Source organism: Sorex fumeus, unplaced genomic scaffold (genome assembly GCF_029834395.1).
Source record: "Sorex fumeus unplaced genomic scaffold, SorFum_2.1 ptg000006l, whole genome shotgun sequence".
NCBI classification, from domain to species: Eukaryota; Metazoa; Chordata; class Mammalia; order Eulipotyphla; family Soricidae; genus Sorex; species Sorex fumeus.
Window position 1 is genome coordinate 57,290,320 of NW_026606063.1, and position 24,165 is coordinate 57,314,484.

The 24,165-nt window shown below is 53.3% G+C and overlaps 1 protein-coding gene across 2 annotated transcripts in view; it reads right to left on the bottom strand.

Annotated features, from left to right (window-relative positions):
• Positions 1–24,165, bottom strand: part of CNNM4 (cyclin and CBS domain divalent metal cation transport mediator 4) — a 31,943-nt gene that overhangs the window by 2,156 nt on the left and 5,622 nt on the right. The window contains exons 2-6 of one of the 2 annotated variants that reach the window (XM_056123284.1): positions 5,642–5,785; positions 5,301–5,435; positions 4,711–4,880; positions 4,460–4,556; positions 2,832–2,894 (exon numbers count right to left, since the gene is read on the bottom strand). In XM_056123284.1, coding sequence (XP_055979259.1) covers positions 2,832–2,894; positions 4,460–4,556; positions 4,711–4,880; positions 5,301–5,435; positions 5,642–5,785 — 609 coding nt within the window. The remainder of the gene's footprint in view (positions 1–2,831; positions 2,895–4,459; positions 4,557–4,710; positions 4,881–5,300; positions 5,436–5,641; positions 5,786–24,165) is intronic. The other variant, XM_056123292.1, reaches the window with a different exon arrangement.

The following is a 24,165-nucleotide window of genomic DNA, read 5'->3' on the forward strand; positions in this document are numbered from 1 at the left end:
ATTGTGAGACTTGTTACTGTTTTTGGTATACTGAATACGTCACGGGTAGCTTGCCAGGCTTTGCCGTGCGGGCGGGATACTCTCAGTAGCTTGCCGGGCTCTCCAAGAGGGACGGAGAAATCGAACCCAGGTTGGCTGCATGCAAGGCAAATGTCCTACTCACTGTGCTATCGCTCCAGAAGTATATTAGAAGGTTATGTGCAAGTGTAAGTTATCCTAATTTGGAACTGGAATGATAGTCCAGTGGGGAGGGCTTTGGTCTTGCACGCGGCCGAATTGGATTCGATCCCCAGCATTGGTTCCCTAAGTACCCTCAGAAGTAATTCCTGAGTGCAGAGTCAGGAGTAATGCCTGAGCATTGCCAGGTGTGACCAAAAAAGAAAAAATAATAGTTATTCTAGTTTAAGTAATGCCTCTAAGTTGTAGAGAAATTACTAGGCATATTATTCAGCCTCCTCCCCCCTTGGAGAGCCCGGCAAGCTACCGAGAGCATCTCACCCGCAGAGCAAAGCCTGGTAAGCTCCCCGTGACGTATTCGATATGCCAAACACAGTAACAACAAAGTCTCACAACGGAGACGTTACTGAGCCTGCTCGAGAAAATTGATGAACAAGGGGAAGACAGTGACAGTGATTATTCAACAGAGATCCTGAAAATAAACATACTAAAATATGGAGTGTTTGTTTCTGAATGAACTATGAATGATGAACTATGATGCTTCTTAATATTTTATGACTTTCTATTGTTCCAATTTTCTAAATAATGTTCCTCTGGAATTACAACCAGACAACAGATATAACAGAAACTGAAAGAGGTTTGAACAGAAACTGAGAGAGGTTTGGCTAGGCAATTCCAATGCTAAAAGAGTAAAGGACAAAATAAAGCATAAAGTATAGAACATATCAAATTTTAAAAATTTGTGGGCCACACCCTGCGGTGTTCAGGAGCTACTTCTGGCTCAGTGCTGGGGGATGGGGGGGTGTCATTCCTGGCAGTGCTGAGGAGACCCATTTGGTGCCAAAGACTTGAACTTGATCTTCCCACATGCAAAACATATGCTCAGTCCTTTGAGTTATCTCCCTAGCTCTGAGCTCAGGGATTATTCCTGGTGGGGTTTAGGGGATCACATGGGGTGCTAGAGATTGAACCCAGGTCAATGCACGCAAGGCAAGTGGCCCAAGAAATATAATCTTAAACATAAAATATTCAGTATTTTGGTGGGATTTTTTTTTTTTTTTTTGGTGGAGGGGTAGGTTTGGGCCATACCCAGTGCTGCTCAGGGCTTATTCCCTACTCTGTGCTCAGGGATCCCTCCCGGCAGTGCTCAGGGGATCATATGGGGTTCCGGGGATCCAAACGGGCCAGCTATGTGCAAGGTTAGCACCTTACCTCCTTTACTATATATCTCTGGCTCCAGAACAGAAAAAGGTTTTGCATTAGGAAGTTTGAATCAGGGGACATGTGGTAGAGGGGATGAAGCCGTAGACCTCTGACAGGCAAAGCATCTATCTGCTCCATCCCTTCGCGTCTCTCTCTGAGCTACCTCCCAAGACCTGCTCAAAGACATGTTTCTGTTGGCCACACCTGGCTCTGTGCTCAGGAGTCACACTTGGGTAGTTCAAAAGACGGGACACAGTACAGGGATTCAAACTATTGCCCCAGGTGCAGCCCAGGAAGGCAAGTCCCTGAATCTCTGCACTGTGTCTCCAGCCTCTGCTCAGAGACACTCTTGATGCTGCTCACAGCCCAGGCAGGAATACCGCCACACCCAGCACTCTTAGGGCTCACAGCCCAGGCAGGAATACTGCCACACCCAGCACCATCTGCCTCCCTCTGCAAGTCTGTGAAGCCCAGCGCCGCTGGCCCACACAGTCGGTACCCTTCCTGGGACGGAACTCTGAGTGGCACACAGCAAAGGCCAGAAGCAACGACTGACCCTTTCCTGAACACTGTCTGACTGCAATGTCACATCTCAGTTGCCGTCGTCCTCGTCGCTTTGAGTAAAAAGGGAACCACTGAGGGGACTGAGAGATAGCACAGCGGGGAATGCATTTGCCTCGAACGCAGCCAACTGGGGACTGATTCCTGCACCTCATCTGGTTCCCAAGCAATGCCAGGGGTAATTCCTGAATGCAGAGCCAGGAGTGACCCCTGAGCATTGCTGGATGTGGCCTAAGAAACAAAAACTAAGTAAAACTAAACAAAAATCAAAAATAAAAGCTTAAAAAGACAAGAGGGAGAATCACTGAGTTCCCATGACACATTTCATATTCGTTCTCACTGCCACCAGCAATCCCAACAGTGGATACTCGCAGTGCTCCCACGTTTCACACCGGGAAATCAAGACAGATAGGAAAGGCAGCTTCCGGGACGCAGTCTGACAGGCAGCGTGCAGCCCACGGCCCCTCTGCCGGGGACAAGCAAAGACTCTGAGGGAAGGCGGTGAGTGTTTTGAATAGCCTGAGAGGTGCCGCATCCTGCTGAAGGCCAGACAGGAACCTCATTCTGGGCGCTGAGTGGCTACACTAGCGCCTGCTGGGGAGCAGAAGGTACAAGTGTCCCTTCTGGGGGCTTCCCAGGCACAGGGTGAAGCCACCCAAGCCCCAAGCCTCAGATCAAGCTGAGGGAGTGAGTGGCGCTGGCTTGTTTTTGCTTTGCTTTTTTTTTTAGTGTTGGGGATCACACATGCAAGGCAACTGCTCCAGCGGCCTCCCCCCCAGGTGGAGGTGCGCGAGGGAGCAGGGGACAGGAACGGGGAGGCCAGAGCGGCTGCAGTGCACGGGCTCAGGCGCCAGGTGGCGGTGCAGGCGCATCCAGCCGTGCTGGGTTACCTGAGAGCCAGGACAGCAGGGAGTTCCGCTTGCCAGGCGGACACCCGGCCTGGGCTGAAGGCGCTGGAGCAAAAGAGGAAAAGGTCAGTGACGGGTGGGGTCAGGGAGACAGGACAGGGGGCACGGGACCGGGAGAAGGAAGCCGAGCTGATGGAGGAAGGGTTTCTGGGGCACAGAGGAGGCGCAGCAGAGCTGGGGGCACAGCTCCGAAGTGGGACGTGTGTACCCCAAGAGCCCCCACAGCCCTCAAGAAGTGGTCTCTCTCCCAGTGGCCACTGAAGGACTCCGGGGAAGGGACCAGGCCAGGGCTTGACCCAGGCAGCAGAGGAGAGGCCAGAGAACTGTCCCCTGAGGCCTGTGACATGAGCGAGACTCCCCCGCCCCCAGCTGGATGCTAGGAGTGCAAGGCAGGGGCAGGGGAGGGAGGTGAGGCGTCAGGCAGGCCCAAACCCGGCTCAGGAGTCCTGACTCCATGCCCCCCTCACCCCCTCTGTTTTGTTTTGTTTGGTTTGGAGGCCACACCCAGCAATGCTCAGAGCTTGCTCCTGGCTGTGCTCAGGGATCACTCCTGGTGGGCTTGGGGACCACGTGAGATTCCAGGGATCGAGCCAGGTCGGTTGCGTGCAAGGTTAGCACTGTCACAGCTGGACTACTGCTCTGCCCCTGGCCTGCGTGGATCCCCATGTCCAGGGACCTGGACACGTACTGGGGCCCAGGGACCACACACACGCCTCACTGTGTGGCCACACCACAGCCCAACTCCAGTCCCCTGCAGAGCCCCCTAGTGAAGGCGGAGCTGAGACTGGGCCTCCAGCAGAGTCCACCCGGCACACAGAGCTGGCGGCAGAGAAGGCGCCAGGGTGACCAAATGACCTTCCTGGGACTTCCCAGACTCTCCTGGAGGGAGGCCAGTCCTGCTCTTGACCCCAAGTACCTTCACACTGTCCCAATGAACACCCGACCAGAGGGCAGCAGCCCAGACCAAAGGGTAAGCCCCTCTGCAATATAAGTAACCCAGCCGTGAGCACTGGACACCTCAGCTCCCGGCCCGAACCCCCACCCAGTCTCCACAAGCACAGCTCTGTGGCCCCTGGCTCCCTGCACCTTCTCAGTCTCTGCCCACTGCTTCCTTGGCCCCAAACACACTCAGGTGTCCTGTGACTCAAAGGCCATTAAGAGTTTCCCGCTCACAGGGAATCAATAAAAAAAATCTATTAAAAAAAAGTTTCCCACTCATCTTTCTTTTCCTTTGTTTCCCCATGCTGGACCACAAAACTAGAACCTCTCGCATGCCAGGCAAGTGCTCTAACCGCTGAGCTACACCCCTCACCCCAGCAGGGGGTTTCACCCATTATGATCTCTGGCTTGCTGGAGCTGCCCGGCCAGTCCTTCCTCCTCTCTGTCCTCCTGGCCTTCTCGCCCCCACCCCGCACAATGGGCTCTGAGTGTCCCCACCTACCTCCCTGCCCCCGAACCCTTCCCACAGCCTCCTCCACACCATTAGGACTGGACCTCACTGCCCCCTCCCACCCCCCCACCAAACTGCCCGGAGAGGTGCGACGTGGGCAGCCCTAGGTGGGGGGGGGGGGGGGGGGTACGTTCAGCATCTCCTCCCTGCAGCCACTCACCTGAGGGGGCCGCAGTCAGAGCCATGGTGCCGTAGTAGGAGAAGGCGCCCGTTTCGAACTTCATGTTCTCCTTCCCCGCCTCCACCTCCACCTTGCCCTGAGAGGACACAGTGAGGGGGGTGCTGGTGAGAAGGAAACGCCACGGGACAGGCCAGAGTGGAGAGGAGCCCCGAGCACAGAGGGAGGAGGGGCCCAGGGGTGGGGTAGGTGCATGTGGGGGGTGGGGAGCCTGGTCGGGCAGCAGCGCCCACCTGCAGAATGAGGATGAAGTAGTCGGCCGGCTTGTTCCGCGTGTACAGGTAGTGGTGGACGAAGTGCTTGTTGTGGTCATCGAACTTGAGCTCCTGGATGACGTCTGGGTACTTGAGCAGCCGCAGCAGGATTTTCTCCGATATCAGAGAGGGGCTGAACTGGGGCACCTCTGCGGGGGAGAGGGGAGAACTGCATCGGATCCGGCGGGGGGTGGGAAGATGCCAGCCCCACCCCTGTGCCCTGCCACATGCAGGGTCTGCACAGTGGGGCAGCACAAACACGGGCTGACACCCTTCGCCCCCCCCTACCCAGCACATGGGGGCTGGGCCTTGGACCCCATGGTTATAGGGATGATGGTGCACACAAGGTACCCCTGGCAGGGACCAGTGAAAGTGAGGGCTGGCACAGAGCTCTGAACACCCCTGAGCCAGAGGACAAGTCCTGCAGGAGGAGCCTGGGCTGCTGCGGGGGAGACAGTCAGAACATCCCCCCGGGGGGCCTCCTTACCGGGAGGGGGGAGGAGGCCAGCATACTGTGGAACCCACAGCCACCGGTGGGAGGGAAGCGGGGCGCCCTTCTCCGCTCGTACCTGTGGCCAGGAAGCGATGCGCAGCCAGGAGCAGCTGAGGGGAGATTTTCACCTTGAGCTCGTTGTCTGCATCCTTGAAGGCCGAGAAGTCGCGCTTGTTCTTCTCGGACACCCGCTTCCGGCTCCGGTTGTCAGCTGCGAGAGATGAAGTCTGGGGACTGAGGGCCAGGTCCCGCGCAGGGAGACCCCCCCTCCCCCCCATCCCGCCACCCCCGGGAGGACGGTCACTTCCTCTCCCAGACCACCAGCACCCGAAGCAGCATGGGTCTTTCTTTCAAACCCCCCAGGGACACAGGCGTGGGGTGGGGGACAGAGGCCCTGAGCTGGACGGGGGCACTCACTGTACATATCAGACTCATCCAGGATCTCGGATTTGATGATCTCCTCAATGACGTCCTCCAGCGTGACCAGGCCCAGCACTTCATAGAAGGGGTCGCCCTCACCCTCGTTGTTCACCTTCTGCACGATGGCCAGGTGGGACTTCCCTGCGGGGGGACGGGGGGCAGAGAGCAGGGTCAGCCTGGTGCATGGGGCTGCTTGGGAGACGGCCAGCAGCAGCAGACACAGACGCTTTTGGCGGCAGGAAGCTCTGGGGGCGGGGGGTGGGTCAGGAAGGGTTCTCTCCTGCCCCCACCCCATTTTTGTACTTCCTAAAGCTTCTGCTATACAGACATTGCTTTCATGGAAAAGAAAGCCAGAGGTACTTTTACGTGGAAAGGTGGACAACTAAGGACCGTCTGTCTGGACGCAATGGAAAGGGCCAGACCCTCCCTGGCAGATGTCTGGGGAGGGCAAGGCCCACCGGACAACATGAAGGGACGGTGGAGGGATGGATGTTGGTGGCAGGTATCTGCCAGCTAGACATGGGGTTGCCCATAAGGCCCAATGTTTCCTACCCTGCCAGAGATGAGGAATCAGTTCCCGAGTGACGGAATCAGACCAGTGGGGCTGGACCTAGACAAGGGTACCCCTCAACCTCTAAAGTTAGGAGGCTAAGGGGCTGGAGTGATAGTACAGTGGGGGCTTGTCTTGCATGCAGTCACCCCGGGTTTGATCCCTGGCATTCCTTATGGCCCCCCCAAGCATCACTAGGAGTGATTCTTAAGGACAGAGGCAGGAGTAATCCCTGAGCACTGCCGGGGGTGGCACCAAAACCACAGGGAAGGGGAAGACACCGCAGAAGCTCTGGGGACTTCTGCCTGCCCTCAAGCCCATCCACCCTCACTGCCTGGCACCAGCACAGGCCAGTTGGACAAAGTGGTCACAGCTAGGGGCTGAAGCCCTGGAGAGAGGGGCAACGCAACTGGATGGAACATCAGCTTCACTCAAGCAGAAGGCAGGGAAATCAATAGTGATGCGGCATGAATGCCGACCAGGGGCCACGAGGCGGCCAGAGAATGCTGCTGGGCCGGTTAGATGAAAGGTGGACCGGAGCCCAAGATGCATTTAGTGGAAAGGCAAGTGCTGGAACAGAACGCCTGGTGCTCTCTGTCTGCTCGGAAGTAGGGGAAGTCTCAAGTGTGACAGAAACGTCTGGAAGAGGGGCCAGTGACCACCAGTGACACTGTGGGGGGAGTCTGGGAATAAAGGAGGGGGATGAGTGATAATAATAATATTATCCCTTACTCTATGTGCTCCTATAATCTAGTGGATGCGCATGTTTACTTTGAGATTGAAAAGGGTTGTTGTAGCACTGTAGCACTGTCCTCCCATTGCTCATCAATTTTCTCAAGCGGGCCCAGTAACGTCTCCATTGTGAGACTTGTTGTTGTTACTATGTTTGGCATATCGAATATGACACGGGTAGCTTGCCAGGCTTTGCCGTGCAGGCGAGATACTCTCAGTAGCTTGCTGGGCTCTCTGAGAGGGGCAGAGGAATTGAACCTGGCTCGGCCGGGCTGGCTGCACGCAAGGCAAACGCCCTACCTGCTGTGCTATTGCTCCAGCCCTGAGGCCTTATGCTTGTGATACACCTGCTCTGCCATTGAGCCAAATCCCGGCCCCTCCTGTGTGTGTGTGTGTGTGTGTGTGTGTGTGTGTGTGTGTGTGTGTGTGTGTGTAGCCAGAAAGACAGGCAGCAGGTACCCAGACAGAGTTTGCTTTTGTGTGTGGCAGCGCAGGGGCTCAGTCTTGGCAGTATCCCCTTGACAGCCCATGCAGGGATGGAGCCTGGGCTTCCGGTGAGCGAAGCATGTGCTCCAGTTCACCATGCCACTTCACTGGCATGGATGTGTGTGTGTGTGTGTGTGTGTGTACACATATTTAATTACAAATTGTACTTAATTATATAATAAACATTTTATACACATATAAAATGGGCTGGAGCGATAGCACAGCGGGTAGAGCATTTGCCTTGCATGCGGCCGATGCGGCTGACCCGAGTTCGATTCCTCCGCCTTCCATTCGTCCACTTTCGATTCCTTCGCCCCTCTCGGAGAGCCCGGCTAGCTACCGAGAGTATCTCGCCCGCATGGCAAGGCCTGACAAGCTCCCCATGACATGTCCGAAATACCAAACACAGTAACAAGTCTCACAATGTTACTGGGCCCGCTCGAGCAAAATCCATGAACAATGGGAGGACAGTGACAGATAAAAGGGGTTTGAGGGAAGGGGAAGGTTCACATTCGGAAACCATGGGGTGCTGGAGAATTAAATCACAAAGCGTGCACTCAGTCCTTAGTGCCTTCTCGTCAGCCCACCAAAGTATATATACACACATATTTTTATTTATATTTCAGTTGAAAAAAAGTTTCGGGATTTTTTTTTTTACTTACTATGCTTAGTTGAGAAAAAGTTAAGGAGGGAAAATATTAAGGGGAGCAACGAAATCTGGGTGAGTTGGGTGAGAAGGCCTCTTTTGGGAGAGCCCCGGGGATGAGGTGGATCTTTTTTTTTTAAATTCTTTTTGGATCACACTCAGCAATGCACAGGGTTTACTCTTGACTCATGTACTCAGGAATTACTCCTGGTGGTGCTTTGGGGGACCATATGGGATGCTGGGGAATCGAACCCGGGTCGGCCAAGTGCAAGGCAAATGCCACACCCGCTGTGCTATCGCTCCAGTCTGGGGTGGATCTTCTGATGTGACTCAGCTAGCATGGAGCCAGAAATGAGTGTCCCCAGCAGAGAAAAGTCACGGCTTCAGGCCACAAGAACAAGGCCTCCCAGCTGAAGAACCTGCAGGCCTAGACAGCAAACTGTGCTGTCTTAGGGTGCACGGGGCTCCAAGGACAAGGTGGTGAGTTTCTCAAGGCCAGAAGCAACCCTGAGGGTCAGAGAGATAGTACAGAGGGCAGGACACTTGCCTTGCATGAGGCCGAACCAGCAACCTATGTATGTAGTTCCCTGCCAGGAGTGACCCCTGAGAGCAGAGCCAGGAATAAGCCCTAAGCATCTATGGGTGTGGCCCAAGAGCCAAAAATTGACAAAAGAACCCTTCAATGTTTGCCGCCCGGCACTCACACGTGACCTCTAGGCTCAGAAACTCAACTGACGAGAAGAGCTCTCGCTGGACGCCCCACACCTGCCCCTCCATCTCCATTCACCCCGCTGACAGGGGCATGAGGGGGCTATGTCTGCCTTCTCGAGTTCCCTCATCCTCTGTTCCTGCGCCTTCAGCAGACCCCTCCCTGTAGCCAGAGTCCAGCCCCAGCTGGGGCCTCCCTGCCTTCAGTGCCAGCCCCTCACCAAGTCTCCCACCTCTCTCCGGGAAGACAGGGACACTACACTCCCTTTGTTTGGCCTCTGCCCAGGCCTCCTAAGGACCAGCCTCCCCCAACACTGCATCCCCTCCTCCAACATCACTAGATTGGCCATTCGTTCATGACCTAAAGTCAACAATAGGCTCAGCGTCCGTGTGGCGGTCACAGCTCACGACTCTGTCTGCTGCCCCATATGGCAAGCACCAGCCCATGCTCTCTCTAGTCGAGTATCCCACAAGTGTCATGTGACCATTCCTGGACAGAAGGGTCACCAGTGAGGGTAGGGAAAGGGAGGGAGAGTGGAGAAACCAGCACACAGAAATTCAGGGTTAGAAGTTTCCAGGAGCCAGCGTGTAGGCCAAGGGGCTGGACCACAAGCGCCAAGGGGCTGGACCACATGCTTTTGTATGCTGGAGCCCCGGATTTAATTCCCAACATCACATGGTTCCCCAAGGGCCCCCAGGAGAGATCCCCAGCACTAAGCCAGGAGTACCCACGAACACCACTGGGTATGGCCCCCCGAAAGCCAAAAGGTAAAAAAGGTAAAGGCCCTCCCGTTGATCGTCGATTTGCTCGAGCGGGCCCAGTAACGTCTCCATTGGAGACCTTGTTGTTACTGTGTCTGGCATATCGAATACTCTCGGGTAGCTTGCCGGGCCGAAAGCCAAAAACAAAACAAAAACAACTGAAAAAGTTTCTTGGGGGCAGACAGAGCAATGGCACGGCAGGTAGGGCATTTGCCTTGTCTGTGGCTGACCTTGGTTCGATCCCCGGTACCCCATATCCCCATAAATCCCATATATCCCATATAGCCTACCTGGGTTGGATCCCCCATATCCCATAAGCACTACCAGGAGTAATTCCTGAATGCAGAGCCGAGAGTAACCCCCGAGCATCACCAGGTGTTCCCCCACCCCACCAAAAAAAGAAGCCTCTTGGATCAGAGACGTGGGTCAGAGGCAGAGCACAAGCCTCATGTGTGTGAAGTCCTGTATTTAGTTCCTGGCACCACAAAAAAAGAATAAAAAGTTTTCATAAATCAGAAATTACTGTTAACTGATTTGCTATCTAAATTTCCAAGTGAATTGACTAAGGGTTTATGGTTCATTTATGGTTCTCATTATATGAAACAGAAATCTAATATAAAATTTTATAGTAAGGAGTTAACTCATTTTATTAATAGTTTGCATCCACTCAACTGCATAATTGGATTTCTGTGGTGGCTAGAGAAATAAAACATGAAACAAATTTATTGTGTTTTGGTTTTGGCTTTTAGCTAGTACTCAGGGCTTACTCCCAGCTCTGCATTTAGGAATCACTTCTGGCATAGTTTGGGAGATCTGGGATACCATGGATCGAACCCAGGTCATCTGCGTACAAGGCTTGCTGCACTAAATATCTCAATCCCTGAAACATAAGAATTTAAATAGATTTCCTCCCCTTGTCTTCAAAGCATTTGATGCAAAGAAAAAAAAATATGGCAAAATGTTAATTTGGCAGATGCATATGAAATTGCTGACTGCAGACTCTTTCAAACCAGTCAAAATATCAATCGCATATGATTTAACCTGACAATAGGAGGAATAAGGCAGTCTGGTTTTCTCTCTCTTTTTTTTAATTTCCTGGCTGGTTCAGCAGAAACTTGAGAAAAGGAGGGGGAGGGCAAGGAAGCTGGGGAATAAGTATCCTTAAATAGTAGAAAGCCATTGTTTTCTTTTTTATACATTAAAAAAAGAGAGACATTTAGAGTTCCATATAACAGCATTTTGTTTTGGTTTTGGGGGCACATCCAGCAGTGTGCGGGGCTTCCTCCTGGCTCTGTGCTCACGCCTGGTGGGGCTTGGGGACCATATGCAATGCAGGGGATCGAATTTGGGGCAGCCATGCGCAAGGCAAGTGCCCTCCTACCAGCTGCACTGATGAGCCCACCAATAGCAATACTGTTTGTTTGCACTGCATTGGATCACATACACGGGTGATGTATCAGAGAGCCACATCCTAGCCACAGTATGCTTTTCCTCTTTTTTTGTATTAAAAAGAAACGCGTGCTCCGGGGCGTGGCATGGGAGGTCTTCTCATTAGTCACCAGCCAGCTCTCCTGGGGCCAACACCTGGCTTGGAGCCTGCCCACTCCGCCCTGCCACACCTTTGTCCAGCTCCTGGGTCCTCCCTACCCAGGTCAGGAAAGCCCGGCTGGATGGGAAGATGTGAGCAAGGCTGTGCCTCCAGCCCACCCGAGCTACTGCCCATGGGGTGGGGGCAGGGCCTGACAGTCCTCTCTGAGTCACCTTCAGCTCACCCCCCTTCTGGGGGGACTTGCGACTGTAGGGGGCGTTGGGACCAAACCTGATTGGCCACCTGCAAGGCAAGCACCTTCCCTGCTATACTTTAGCTCCACGTACCCCTTTTATTTTTCAATTTAAAGTACACGGTGCAGGGGCTTGAAAGACAATACAGTGACTTAAAACACCTGCTTCACAATGTGTGGCCATGAGTTCAAATCCTGGGGTCCCACAGGCAATCAACATGGTCCCGGCAACACCACAGTCATGAAAAGGAGGGGACCCCAACTCGAAAGGTGGTCAAGCGTCACGGCCACAAAGACCCCAGGGCAGCCCTGGAGTGAGCACAATACGACCCCTGGCAAGCATCACAACTGTGACCTGGGAGAGCAGGCTCCGCAGAGAGCACACGGGCAGGTGCCACAAGGACAGGATGGCAAACCCTGGTGCTCCCCAGAGGCGGGCGTGGGTGTGATCCCAGTCATTACAACAGCCTCATAATAACAAGGGAAGGGGCACTGTCACTGTCACTGTTCTCCTGTTGTTCATCGATTTGCTCAAGCGGGCCCAGTAACATCTCCATCGTGACACTAGTTACTGTGTTTGGCATATCGAATACGTCATGGGGAGCTTGCCAGGCTTTGCCGTGCGGGCGGGACACTCTCGGTAGCTTGTCGAGCTCTCGGAGAAGGGCGGAGGAAGGGAAGGGACAGTGAGAGGAAACTTTATTTATTTTTTGCTTTTTGGGTCACACCCGGAGATGCACAGGGGTTACTCCAGGCTCTGCACTCAGGAATCACTCCTGGCAGTGCTCAGGGGACCATACGGGATGCTGGGAATCAAATCCGGGTCGGCCGCATACAAAGCAAACACCCTAACCTCTGTACTATCGTTCCAGAGGAACTTTTAAAATATGTTTAAAAAACTTTTTTGGATCTTTTATAACACAGTGTAAGGGTCTGAGGCTGACTCCGTGGGCAGGCATGACTCGGGGCAGAAGCATCTGGATAAGGTGCAAAGGGCGAAGCGGAGGCCATGCCAGCTGCGAGTGCTGGAGACCAGGGCCCCCAGTCCCAAGACAAGTGCCTCCCCTGCAGGACTGAGTTGCCCACCTCCCCTGATAGGGTCTCCTCAACTCCTGGTACCCCAGCGGTGGGCATTCTGCTGTTTGCCCCCCAGCCCCCACCCCCCCATATGACAGCAGAGTGCCACAGCCGCCTCCAGGACACGGCAGCTTCGTGCAGAAGCACACGGACCCCTTTCTGCACCCGTGCGACTGTGCTCCGTGGGCAGAGACACCAGACCAGATTTAATCCAGGAGGGAGACTGGCGGGTTCTAGATCTTTCCACCGCTCACTATGCTGCTCTGGCATCTGACCCATGCCGTGAAGACGGTTGGCAGTGCAAGAGCTCATGCGACAGCACATTTGCTAGAGTTCTCCAAACTGCCTCCCCAGGAGATCCACTGTAGGGACCGAATAGTGCACAGGGGCCAGCGCTCAGAGGGCGGGCGCACTGCCAGGAGCCTGAGAGCCGGCTCCACCGTACCCGTGGGTAACCCTAACAGGAACCCTCTCAGAGGTACTGATGTGCTCCTGGCCCTCAGTGATGTGTGTGTGTGGGGGGGGGCATGCAACTGGGCACGGGAAATGGGGGACCCTGACAAGCCACTGGGACAAGTCTTCAGGTGAGGATTCTGCATTTCCCCAGCAGTCTCTAATTTTTCTACCTTTTATTATGGAAAATCTCAAGCATATAAGAAAGTAGAGGAAGTAAGATAATTGTCCCCTCAGGGCCCTTCACTTGACTGAAACAATTAACTCCTCTCCACAAACAGGGTTTCCGCCCAGACTCCCACTCACACAGCCACTGGCATATTTCTGAGCTAATGCCAGATTTTATCTGTCAGCTTTCTGTAAATTTTGCATTTCAAAAAAAGTGATTTCAATTTCAATAACTACTTCCAAAAGATAACAGCTCTTACAAAAAGCAAAACCACAGAAGTACTACACCTAAATGTGGAATTCCTGAAGACCATCAGCACCAAAGTGTAAAAAAAAATTTTTAAGCTGCGTGTGCATGTATGTGTGTGTGTGTGTGTGTGTGTGTGTGTGTGTATGGATGCGTGTGTGTACACACGTGATTCTCAGGGTACCACGTGGTGACTGGGGTCTGAACCTTCCAAGCAGAAGCTCTGCTCTGCCAGCCTGATGAGCTATCTCTCCAGCCCAATCTAATTTCTACGTGATTTATTTTCTGATACTGAAAAGAAGGAAATCATTATCATTTATAATAACAACAGTTTGGTTTGGGGGCCACACTGTAATGGTGCTCAGGGCTTACACCTGGTTCAGTGCTCAGGGATCACTCTTGGCACTGCTCAGAGGACCACGTGGGGTTCTGGGGATAGAACCTGGGTCTGCTGCATGCAAGGCAAGTGCCCGAACCACTGTCCTCTCTCTGGCCTAATAACAGCCATTTCTTAAGATTTGTTAACTATTTTTTATACCTTTTTCCCTACTTTTTACTTGTAGGGGGAAAAATTACAATGTATGTTTTCACTACAAACCTTGTCATGTGTGGAGTTTTACTTATTGTTCTTTATTTTGGGGCCAGGCTCAGCAGCAAGATTGCTCCCAGCTCTGTGTGCTGAGGGACCCAGTGGTGCAGGGGGCTGCCCCCCCTGCCCCCCCCACTTCCTGCAGACAAGCATGTACTCAGCCTGCAGTGCTCTCTCCAGGGTCCTTAGATAAAGAGTTTTCTGTGTGGATCCTTATTTTATTACTATTCCTTGCTCTCAGGGATGGAACCCACATGCAAGGTAAGTGCGACCCCAGAGGACTATATCCCCAGCCCTGGGTGTTACTCTTTAAATACTGTTCATTCCTTGTATTTTCCCATGTCATAAAAATCTTTTACAAAATGGAATGGCCTCATATATTTCATTCATACAAGTGTACATAACCTTGATCCCCTCTTCCTCCTGATAGCCGTTATAAAGATCACTGTGATCAATGTATTTTGTTTTACTAGGGCTACAGCAATAATACAGTGCGTAGGGTGTTTGCCTTGTACACAGGCATCCGGGTTTGATACCTGGTATCTCATATGATCCCCTGAGCACCACCAGTAGTAATTCCTGAGCACAAAGTCAGGAATAATCCCTGAGCACTGCTTGGATGTGGCCCCAAAACCAAAAGATTTTGTTTTACATTCAAATTTAAGATATGAGATTTAAGATATTTACATTTAAGATATGAGATTTAAGATATTTACATTTAAGATATGAGATCTCCAAGGGTGAGATGGCAGCGACCCCCAGCACAGAGCGAGGAGGAGCACCGCCCCCACCCCCACCCGGCAAGAGAGAGAAGTCAGGAACCATACAGGAAGCCAGAGCTATTGCAATTTTTGTTTGGTTTGGGGGCCATACCTGGTACTCAGAGCTTACTGCTGGCTCTGCACTCAGGTATCCCTCACTCCTGCTGGGGCTCAGGGAACCACATGGGGTGCAAGTATGGAACCCAGGTGAGATGTATGGAAGGCAAGTGCCTTACTTGCTGTACTATGGCTCTGACCCTTGTGAAGCAGTGAATGAATGACCCTTGTGAAGCAGAAGAATGAACCTGAAGCTGGGAAAGATCCACCCTCAGCAGGAAAGGCAGGGCCAGTGCCCTAGAGCCAAGGGCAGGTGTGTTGGGGAGTCCCATGAACTTTGGATCCTTCTAGCAAACAGCTTCTCCCGTCTGCCCATACTCTCTTCTCAGTGGCTCCTCTGGCCTTCGGCCTTAGAATCTGGCTCCCCGCAACCCCAGAACCCCACCCAGGAGGTGCCCCTTCTTTGGCCCCCCTCGACCTTCTACAGAGTCAGTCCCTGGCTGCCGGGCAACACCTACCCTTCCATCCTGTGTGGGCAGCCAGTTACCAGGCCACAGCAGTCCACGGCCTGGATGGTTATTAGCGAGTCTGTGAGTCCCATGGTAGCCATCACGACATACTAAAAAATTGGTAACAGCTCTGCTTATGATAAGTCTGGGACAAACTTTCCACTGAGCTAATAAAGGAAAGAGAAGGGGGGAGGGGAGGGAAGAAAAGAGGGAGAAGGGGAAAGACAAGACCCTCAGTTACTACTGGTGGGAACATCGAATGGTCTAGCCTTTTCTTGTAATAACAAATATGGCCACTTCTCAAAGAACCAGGAATGGAGTTTTCATGTGATCTAGCAAGTCCACTTCCTGGCATCTCGCCAAAGGACTCAAAAACTCCATTCAGAAAAGACATATGCACTCCTATGTTCATTGCAACACTAGTCACAGTAGCCAAAGTCAGGAACAAACAAAGCGCCCAAGATCAGATGACTGGGTAAAGAAACTACGACACGTAGACACAATGAATACTACTGGTCTTTAAGAAAAGACAAAATCATGCAATTTGGTACTACATAGATGGATCTGGAGAGCACATACACTCCGTGAAGTCAATCAGAGGGAGAGAGACAGATACAGTCAGATACAGACTGACTCTCAAGATGTGGAATATAAAGAAACAGAATAGGGGAATAACAAATGCCCAGAGGCAGTTTGTGGGTACTGCCGAATCTCTGCACTCAAACATAGCTTCAAAACGCTTTTGGAGGGGCTCCGACGGCTCAGAGCTAAGGTGCCTGCCTGTCCTGCAGTCAGGATGTCCCAAATGCTGTACCAGGTGCCAAGCACCATCTCCAGCTCCCGGGACCCCCATGCTGTGAGAGGGCCCGTGTCTAGCACACAGCCAGGTGTGCCTGTGCAGCAAATACAAGGGCCAGAATTGCCGAAGATAACCAGTACCAGTATGCACCGTGAAACGTGTCCAGTACCAGAGCTAAAGTGTGCAACCCCCGTGCCCCCAGCAAGCACCGTGGCCCAATGTGCAAGGCAAGTCCTGTCTGCCCATGCGAGCACAACACACAGCCAGGGGAGTACAACCACCACATGGCACAGCAGCCACCACAGGGGGGAAAGGGGGGAGGGTCGGGAGAAATAAAGGCCATGGGAGTCCTCAATGACAGTTACAAACGGGGGTTGGGGGGAGGAGGAGACAGCTCAGGACTTCTTAGTAAGAACAGTTACCTTGATGTCCACCAACCTCCACCCCACTGTGAGTTTCAGGTGCCACTGATGAAGCCCCTCTTAAAGAGTAACAACAGGGGGCCTCTTCCTTCCTGACCAGGTGGTTCCCCACTCCCAGAGCGCTAGTCCAGGCCACATCTCCCCAGTCCACGGCCTTTCGCACACGGCCTCATGCAGACAGCAGCGGGGGGCAGGCGAGGGGTGAGGGAGGGAGCAGTGGGAAATCCGCTCCCCGTGGCCCTGCCTGTCTCCCCCAGAGCAGAGGGCCTGGAGCCTTGCGGTGGGAACTGGAGGGACGGGCCAGCACCACGGGAGATCTGACTTTCTCCGACTTCACCGGAAATCATTCAGTAAACAAGGAGAATTTCCTCTCCTAAGTTTCTCTTCCACACATTTGTTTCCTCTTAAACTCTACCTTAATGTACATACTGGGATCCAGTTAAGATGGTATCTGAATTAGCAGGTAATTATACAGTGGGCTCTTTTGACCTCAGCGTAGTCTTAATTCCGAGAAAGGCACCACACCCAGAGAGGGGGGCCGCCGGCCACAGGAGCCGGGATGTGAGAACCGCGGTGCAAGCGGGGCACCTTCTGGACAGTAATAACAATAATTTGAGAAATAACTAACATTTATTGCATGATGACATGGTGCCGTGCACTGAGCTAAGCGCTTCACATGCCTTACCTCATTCCAGCCACACCACAGCCTCCCAGCCGGACACTGTCATTAATGCAGATGACCAAATCACCAGCGGCCAAAGAGAAACGCTTTGGTGCCCCAGAGTCAGTCACTATTTTGAGGCCCTCATGAAACGCTCCACCGCACACACCTTTGCTCACTTCACAAACTTGTCTCAGGGAAGTGTGATGAGCACGGGACGTCAGGGGAGGAGCACAGGATTACAGCAGGACACCCGTGACTGCATGTGCACGGACATGTGTCTGCAGGGAAGAGAAAGTGCCTGCTGGAGACTGGGTGCTGATGGCTGACAGGGTGCGCCTGTGGGAAGTGTGTGTTCACATGTGGGAGTGTATGTGCCTTGTACGTGCCTCCGGAGGAGGTATGTGTGTGCCTATGACAGTTACGTGTGCTTATGTGTGGGAGTGTGTGTGTGTGTGTGTGTGCCTGCCTGCCTGTGGGATGTTTGTGTGCATGTGCCTGTGGGAGGTGTGTATCTGTGGGAGGTGTGTGTGTGTGTGTGTATACGCTTGTGGGAGGCATGTGTGCTTATGTGTGTCAGTGTGTGTGCGCGCCTGTGGGAGGCGTGTATGCTTGTGTGGATGTGTCTGTCGGAGGAGTAGGTATATGTGTGTGTGCACATACGCGGGCCTGTGGGAGGCGTATATGCTTATGTGGATGTGGATGTGGATGTGCCTGTCTGTGGAAAGTTTATGTGTACCTGCCAGTGGGAGGCGTGTGTGCTTATGTGTGGGAGAGTGTGTGTGTGTGTGTGTGTGTGTGTGTATACGCCTGTGGGAGGCATGTGTGCTTATGTGTGTCAGTGTGTGTGTGCCTGTGGGAGGCGTGTAGCGTGTATGCTTGTGTGGATGTGCCTGTGGGAGGTACAGGGGTGTGTATGTGCGCGTGAGCGCACGAGCACATACATGTGCGGGCCTGTGGGAGGCATATATGATTATGTGGATGTGGATGTGCCTGACTCTGGAAAGTTTGTGTGTACCTGTCTGTGGAAGGCGTGTGTGTCTATGTGTGGGTGTGTGTGTGTGTGTGCCTGCCCGTGGGAGTATGTGTGTGGCTGTGGGGGGATGAGAAACAGGTGAATGTGGAGGAGGCGTTTAGGAGTGAGTCGGCCCGGGGGTTTGCGGGGCAGTGAGTCTGCCTCCTAGTAACTAAGGCTCCTTCAGAGCGGCCTGTTGGCTGGAGACCAGGAGCTGCAGAGCACGGAGCTGGGAAACCAGTCTTTCGAGAACCCCACCCAGGTCAAGTAAATAGGCCCTGCAGCATGGAAGCGACTCTGACTATAACCTCTGGGGAATGTTCCACAACACCAGGCTTAACCCCCAGCAAAACAGGCAGGTGGTTACACACCCCAGCCTCTGGGCTCACCTTCTTGTCAGCCACACAGGGCTTCTCAGCTCCAGCCTGTAAAATCCTTACAGAGACTCCTAAAATTTCAGGAATAAAAAAGGATCACCCTTCTTACAGGAGGAGAAATATAAAACCCCCGTCAACAAGGCCAGAACCGATAGAGACAATGATTCATTGAAAATACACACAGAGGCCCGGGGAGATAGCTGCAGCTGGTAGGATGCTTGCCTTGCAGGAGGCCAACTCAGGTTCAGTTCTTGGCATCCCATTTGGTCCCTCAACCTGCTCGGGGTAATTCCTGAGTGCAGGGCCAGGAATAACCCCTGAGCATGGGTGTGACCCCAAAACAAAAATAAACAAAAAACAAAAAGAAACAAATGAAAATACAGGTATTACACTTGCCATGCAGGCAGGCAACCCAGGCTCACTCCTCAGCACTCCATATGGCCCTCTCAAGCCTTGCCTGAGTGATCCTTGAGCACAGAGTAAGCCTGAGTAGCAGTGGACACCCCCCCCCCCAAAAAAAAGCCAGAAAAGAAAAAAAACAAAATAGGTAAGGAAGTCCAGGGCCAGCATGGCAGTAAACAGCACCTGCCTTACAAGTGGGAGAAGTGGGTTCAAGCCCAGCGCTACCCACTAGCAGTGAGAGTGCCAGTGCTCCTGCCATCTGGATTGCACCACAACCCAACACAGGCAAATCCCGGTCACGATGGGAGCAGCAGCTCCGTAAGGAAGGGAGGGGACGGGCAAGCACCACAGGCAGAAGAGCAAACCTGCCCTCCACCAAGCCCCCATGTGAGCACGGCAGCCCCAGCCCAGCCACCCAGAGCATGAACCAGCACAACCAGAACAGCACGGGATCCCCAGGGAGCACCGTGACCGAGTATGACCCTCTAACCACCACAGCAACAAGGGAGGGGAGAGTTACATTTGAGGGATGGGGTAGACTAATTTAACACAGCTATAAAAGAGTTAAATACATATATGTCGCTAATGGGAGAGAACACAGCTATAAAAATGGAAACTGGTTTCGTTTCTGTTTGTCACAGGGAGTTTTTGATACCAAGAAGTCTTCATTTCTACAAAGCTTCAATAAACAACTAGAAGTGGCTCATGCCCAGAAACTTTTTTCTATCGGGGAGAGGGGTACCAGAGACCCAACCCAGGGCTTCATCCATTCAAGGTAGGGTTCTCTGCCACTGAGCAGCATCCCTAGTCTCACGGACTGCTTTTTTTGCATTTCTGGGTTTTCGGGCCAGAGCACAGTGGGTAGGGTGTTTGCCTTGCACACAGTCAACCCGGGTTCAATCACCAGCATCTCAGATCCCCATGTCCTATGCATATCCTCATATGGGATATCCCATATCCTGGAGCCCTGAGCCCCCACCAGGAGTGATTCCTGAGTGTAATCGGGAGTGAGCCCTGAGCACCATCAGGTGACTCCAAAACAGGAACACAAATTGAAATTTCCTTTCTATTTTTTGGGGGTTTTTTTGGTTTGTTTTTTTTGGACCACACCCAGCAGTGCTCAGGGGTTGTTCCTGGTGCTCAGTGGACCATATGGGATGCCAAGGATTGAACTCAAGTCAGTTGCACATGAGCCCTACCTGCTGTACTATTGCCCCGGACCCCCAAAAATAAAATTTCTATGTTTTCTTCTAAAGTTAAGATAACAGGGGCTGGAGCCATAGTACAGTGGGTAGGGCGCTTGTCTTGCATGCAGTTGAACAGGTTTAAACCCTGAGCACTACACAGGGTCTCCAAGCCCCACCAGGAGTGATTCCCCAAGCACTGAGCCAGTAGTAAGGATAATTGCCTAACAGTAAGATCTGTTTTACAATAACCACTAATAAACACTAATAAACAGAAAAGCATATAAGAGATGGAACAAGGACAGAACTAAAAGTAAATGAAATAAACCTGAAGTCCTGCAAACAACCCCCAAGTGATGTTCCAATACATGTGGGCGTGACAAAGAGGTAACCAGAGGTGCAAGAAAGGCAAGTACCTTGTGCCCCAGGAGCGGGTAGTAAGGGCACTCACCTTCAGGCAGCTGACCCAGGTGATCCCCTGGACGGTCTGGTCCCCCAAGCATGGCTGGGAGCAGCCCTGGAGCACAGAGCTCAGACCTGGAGGTTGCCTCCAGGGTGTGGCTAGCACCCCCTCCCCCAGGGAACATCACTGGCCAGGGTAGCTGTGCTTTAGAGGGAACCAGTGGTCACCGGCAGCACCAGTGCCCCATGTCGTGGCCCGGGAAATTCCGCAGCCCTCACACCTCCTACAGGAACTAACACTCCGCAGAGCCGACGCAGGCTTCGGAAGGGCCCACACGGAGAGAGACACACTGCCCATCTGTCCACGGGCTGCTGCCTCAGCCATCCAAGGCCAACAGAGGCCAGGGTTTCTTCCCTCAATATCCCCGCTACCCACAGTCCTCTGGCCCCCCTACTTGCCTGCCAGCTTGAACACGCAGCAAGGACAAAGGGGGCATCCTCAGCCACTTCCAGTCCAAGTTCTCCCCACCCGGGAGGCACCCTGCCGCCCCATGAAAATGCTGTCTAGCCACCCTCAGAGATCCGGCCAGGAGGCCCTCTTCTCTGGAGAATCTTCCCAAACTTCCAAGACAAGGATCTGCAGCAGCCCAGGCTTCCCAACACTCCCCAGGCCCCTCAGGCATTCTGCAGGACACACCCCTCTGTTTGCAAAGTGAGATAGGGCTCCTGCGGCAGCAAAGGCCAGACAGCTTCCCTTCCAGAGACAGGGCAGGCTTTGATTGTTTGTTTGTTTGAGAGGAGTGTGCTTACTCCTGCTCCAGGCTCTGGGAATCACTTCCCCCCTCAGGGACTGGGGGAACCAGCAGATCCCTGTGCCGGGAGCAAACCTGAGTCTTTGCAATGCGCAAGGAAAGCACCTTAGCTCCGGTACCAACCCTCCAACCCTGCCAGTCCTCGGCAAAGAAGCATGGACATGACCTAGAGACCTCTGACAGGCCCCGCCAGCAGACAAGCCCCGCCGGCAGACTTAGAGAACTGAGTGCAGAGACGCTCCAGCGAGCCGTGGCCGCACAGTTTTTACTCCTCGGCTGCCAATCAAGGAATGAGCTGCAGTGGCCTGCTGCCTGGCACGGCACCAGCCTCCTCGCCGTGGCCTGCTCCGTGCCCACAAGCACCTCACAAAAGAGCAAGCGAGGAGGAGCCCGGCCAGCGTTTAGTCAGTTGCCCGGCTGGCACCTCTGCCCAACAGGCAGCTCCTGTCACTCTCAGGCCAGTTGGCCCTGGGCACCTTCTCTAGATTAAATCGCTGGCGCCGTTGGAGACAGTTTCCAGGTGGAGCCACAGATGCACAGCTGAGCCGCCTGCCCTCTCGAAGCCCTGTGTGACTTAACTGTCCCCGCGCCGTCTGTCCGCACCCAGCGCCCGGCCCGCGCCCTCTCTGACCTCCCCTGAGAGCCTTCTCACCTTCTCCCCAGCTCTGTAAGGAGCCACTTCAGCCAGACCTTTTCCTGTCTGGCACATTCTGCCAGGCTTCGAAGCCTCGAGCTATAGCCCTGCACCCCCACAGGCGCTGGGCCCAAACCATTCCTGCTTAGTGTGGGTCAGGCCCAGCATGGGCATCACCTTAGGTCTTGTCGGAAAGGCAGCTGAGGCCAGGCCTGCCCCCACAGTGCTCACACCTGCAGCTTCAAGTGTGAGAAGTTCTGCAGGCCACACTGGGCATGTGGGGGGGAGGGGAAGAGAGGCACGGAGGGGGAGTAAAAGGTCACGACATTATGACTGCCACCAGACCCTCCCTCCACTCTCACCAAAAGGGCTCTGCTTTCCTCTCCTCACTTCCACTCAGTGACATCATCAACCTGAATCCCAAGGTAGAGACTGAAGCTCTGGGGCCCAGAGAGACAGACGCAGGGGTTGGAGCATATGTTTGGCAAACGGGAGGTTTGGCATCCAGCCTTGGCATCCGTGGGGCCCTCTGAGCACCACCACCAGGAGCAGCCCCGAGCACAGCCACGAGAAGCCCCACGTGACCCTGCATGCAGGATGAAGGGAAGGAGAGGGAGACAGAAGAAAAGAGGGGAGCAGAGGGGCGGGAAACGGAGGGGAGGAGAGGAGAGATTACAGCAGGTAGGAAGCTCGCCTTGCATGCAGGCAAGCTAGGTTTCCTCCCTGGCACCCCATATGGTCCCCCAAGCACTGCCAGGAGTAGGTCCTAAGCACTGTGGGGTGTGCCTTCCCCCCTTCAAAAGAAAAAGAAAAGCAGCCTGAGTTGTCCAAAATTACTTCCTGGACCAATTACTCCACCATCAACAGAATGATCGCTTAGGGGATGGTCTGCTTAGGGGATGGTCTCGGCCTCCCTGAGGCTCCACCCCTTCTCCTCCCCCACCCCCACCACCCTCCCCACCCCCTCCTGACCTGAGACATGTACTCCCCGGGCCTGTTTACACGTCTACCTCCCCAGCAGACTGTTACTTCTGTAAATAAGGCTGTTGAAGTCTTGCGTCCCCACAGTTAGTACAGAGTCTGACACATAGATTTCCAAAACTCAGGTGTTTGTTGAACAAATGAATGAACAAGCAGAGGGAAATGAGATCTGTAGGAATATCAGCGGGTAGGAACCAAAAGTAAACGCAAAATTATGCAGGTTTTTTCCCCCTTGACTTTATAAAGCTGTTTCTGGAATAAAATGAAGTAGATGGGGGAAATATGATGTAGCAGAAATGGAAATATGAGAGATTTTTGTTGGTTTGGGGACCACACCCCGCGTGCTCAAGGGCTATTTCTGGCTCTGTGTCGGGAAGGGGGAGGTTCAAGGATGATGTGGGAATCAGTTCCAGTGTATGCAGAGAATCATGTGAGAGGGACCATTAGTGCCAGGGATGGAACAGGGCCTCCCTCATGCAAAGCATGCACTCAGCCCATGCAGCCCTCTCTCCAATCCCTGGAAGGAGTTTTGGGTTTTGTTTCTTGGGGTATTTTTTAGGGGGGAAATGGGGGGAACCAAACCCAGCAGTACTCAGAGCTTACCCCTGGCTCTGTGCTCAGGGATCACTTCTGGAAGACTTGGGGGACCATATGGGGGTGCCAGGGATCAAACTCAGTGCAAAGCAAATGCCCTATCCACTGTACTACTGCTCCAGCCCCCACAGAAGGAATTTTTAAACCAAAATATTTCTAGCATTTTCCCCTCCCATTTATAATCCTCGAGCTTGCCACAGGTCATAAGTCCAAGGTCACCTTATGGGCCATGACCAGGCGGAGTGGAACTCAAACCCAGCTCATCCAAGGGGCTAGGAGGTTATAAAGTGGGTGGGGAAAGATAAGATGGGGCTAAGTGCGTAGGAGGGACAGGAAATGTTCCAGAAGGAAGAGCTCAGTGGAAAGCTGGGAAGCGGGAAGGTGGGTTTCGGCCCTGGGCCTCCAGAGCCTAGGAGGGCGTCTGCAATGAAGAAAACAGGCAACTGGAACAGGAGTAGACTCGGAGCCTGCTTTAAGAAACTAAGTCAGAGATAAACCCCCAACAGGACAAACTGTTCCAGGCAGAGTTCAACTCAAAGGATCCGGGCTCTAATGTGTTCACAGCAGGATAGAGAAGTCAACAGACTCAGGCCACAGGGGTTGCGGGCCCCACCCCCACACTGATTTGAGGAAGAGACCCAGGAGGACAGAGCCACTGGGCGTAGCCCCCAAACAAACAAAAATTAACCAGGGGCCAATAAATACCAAGAGT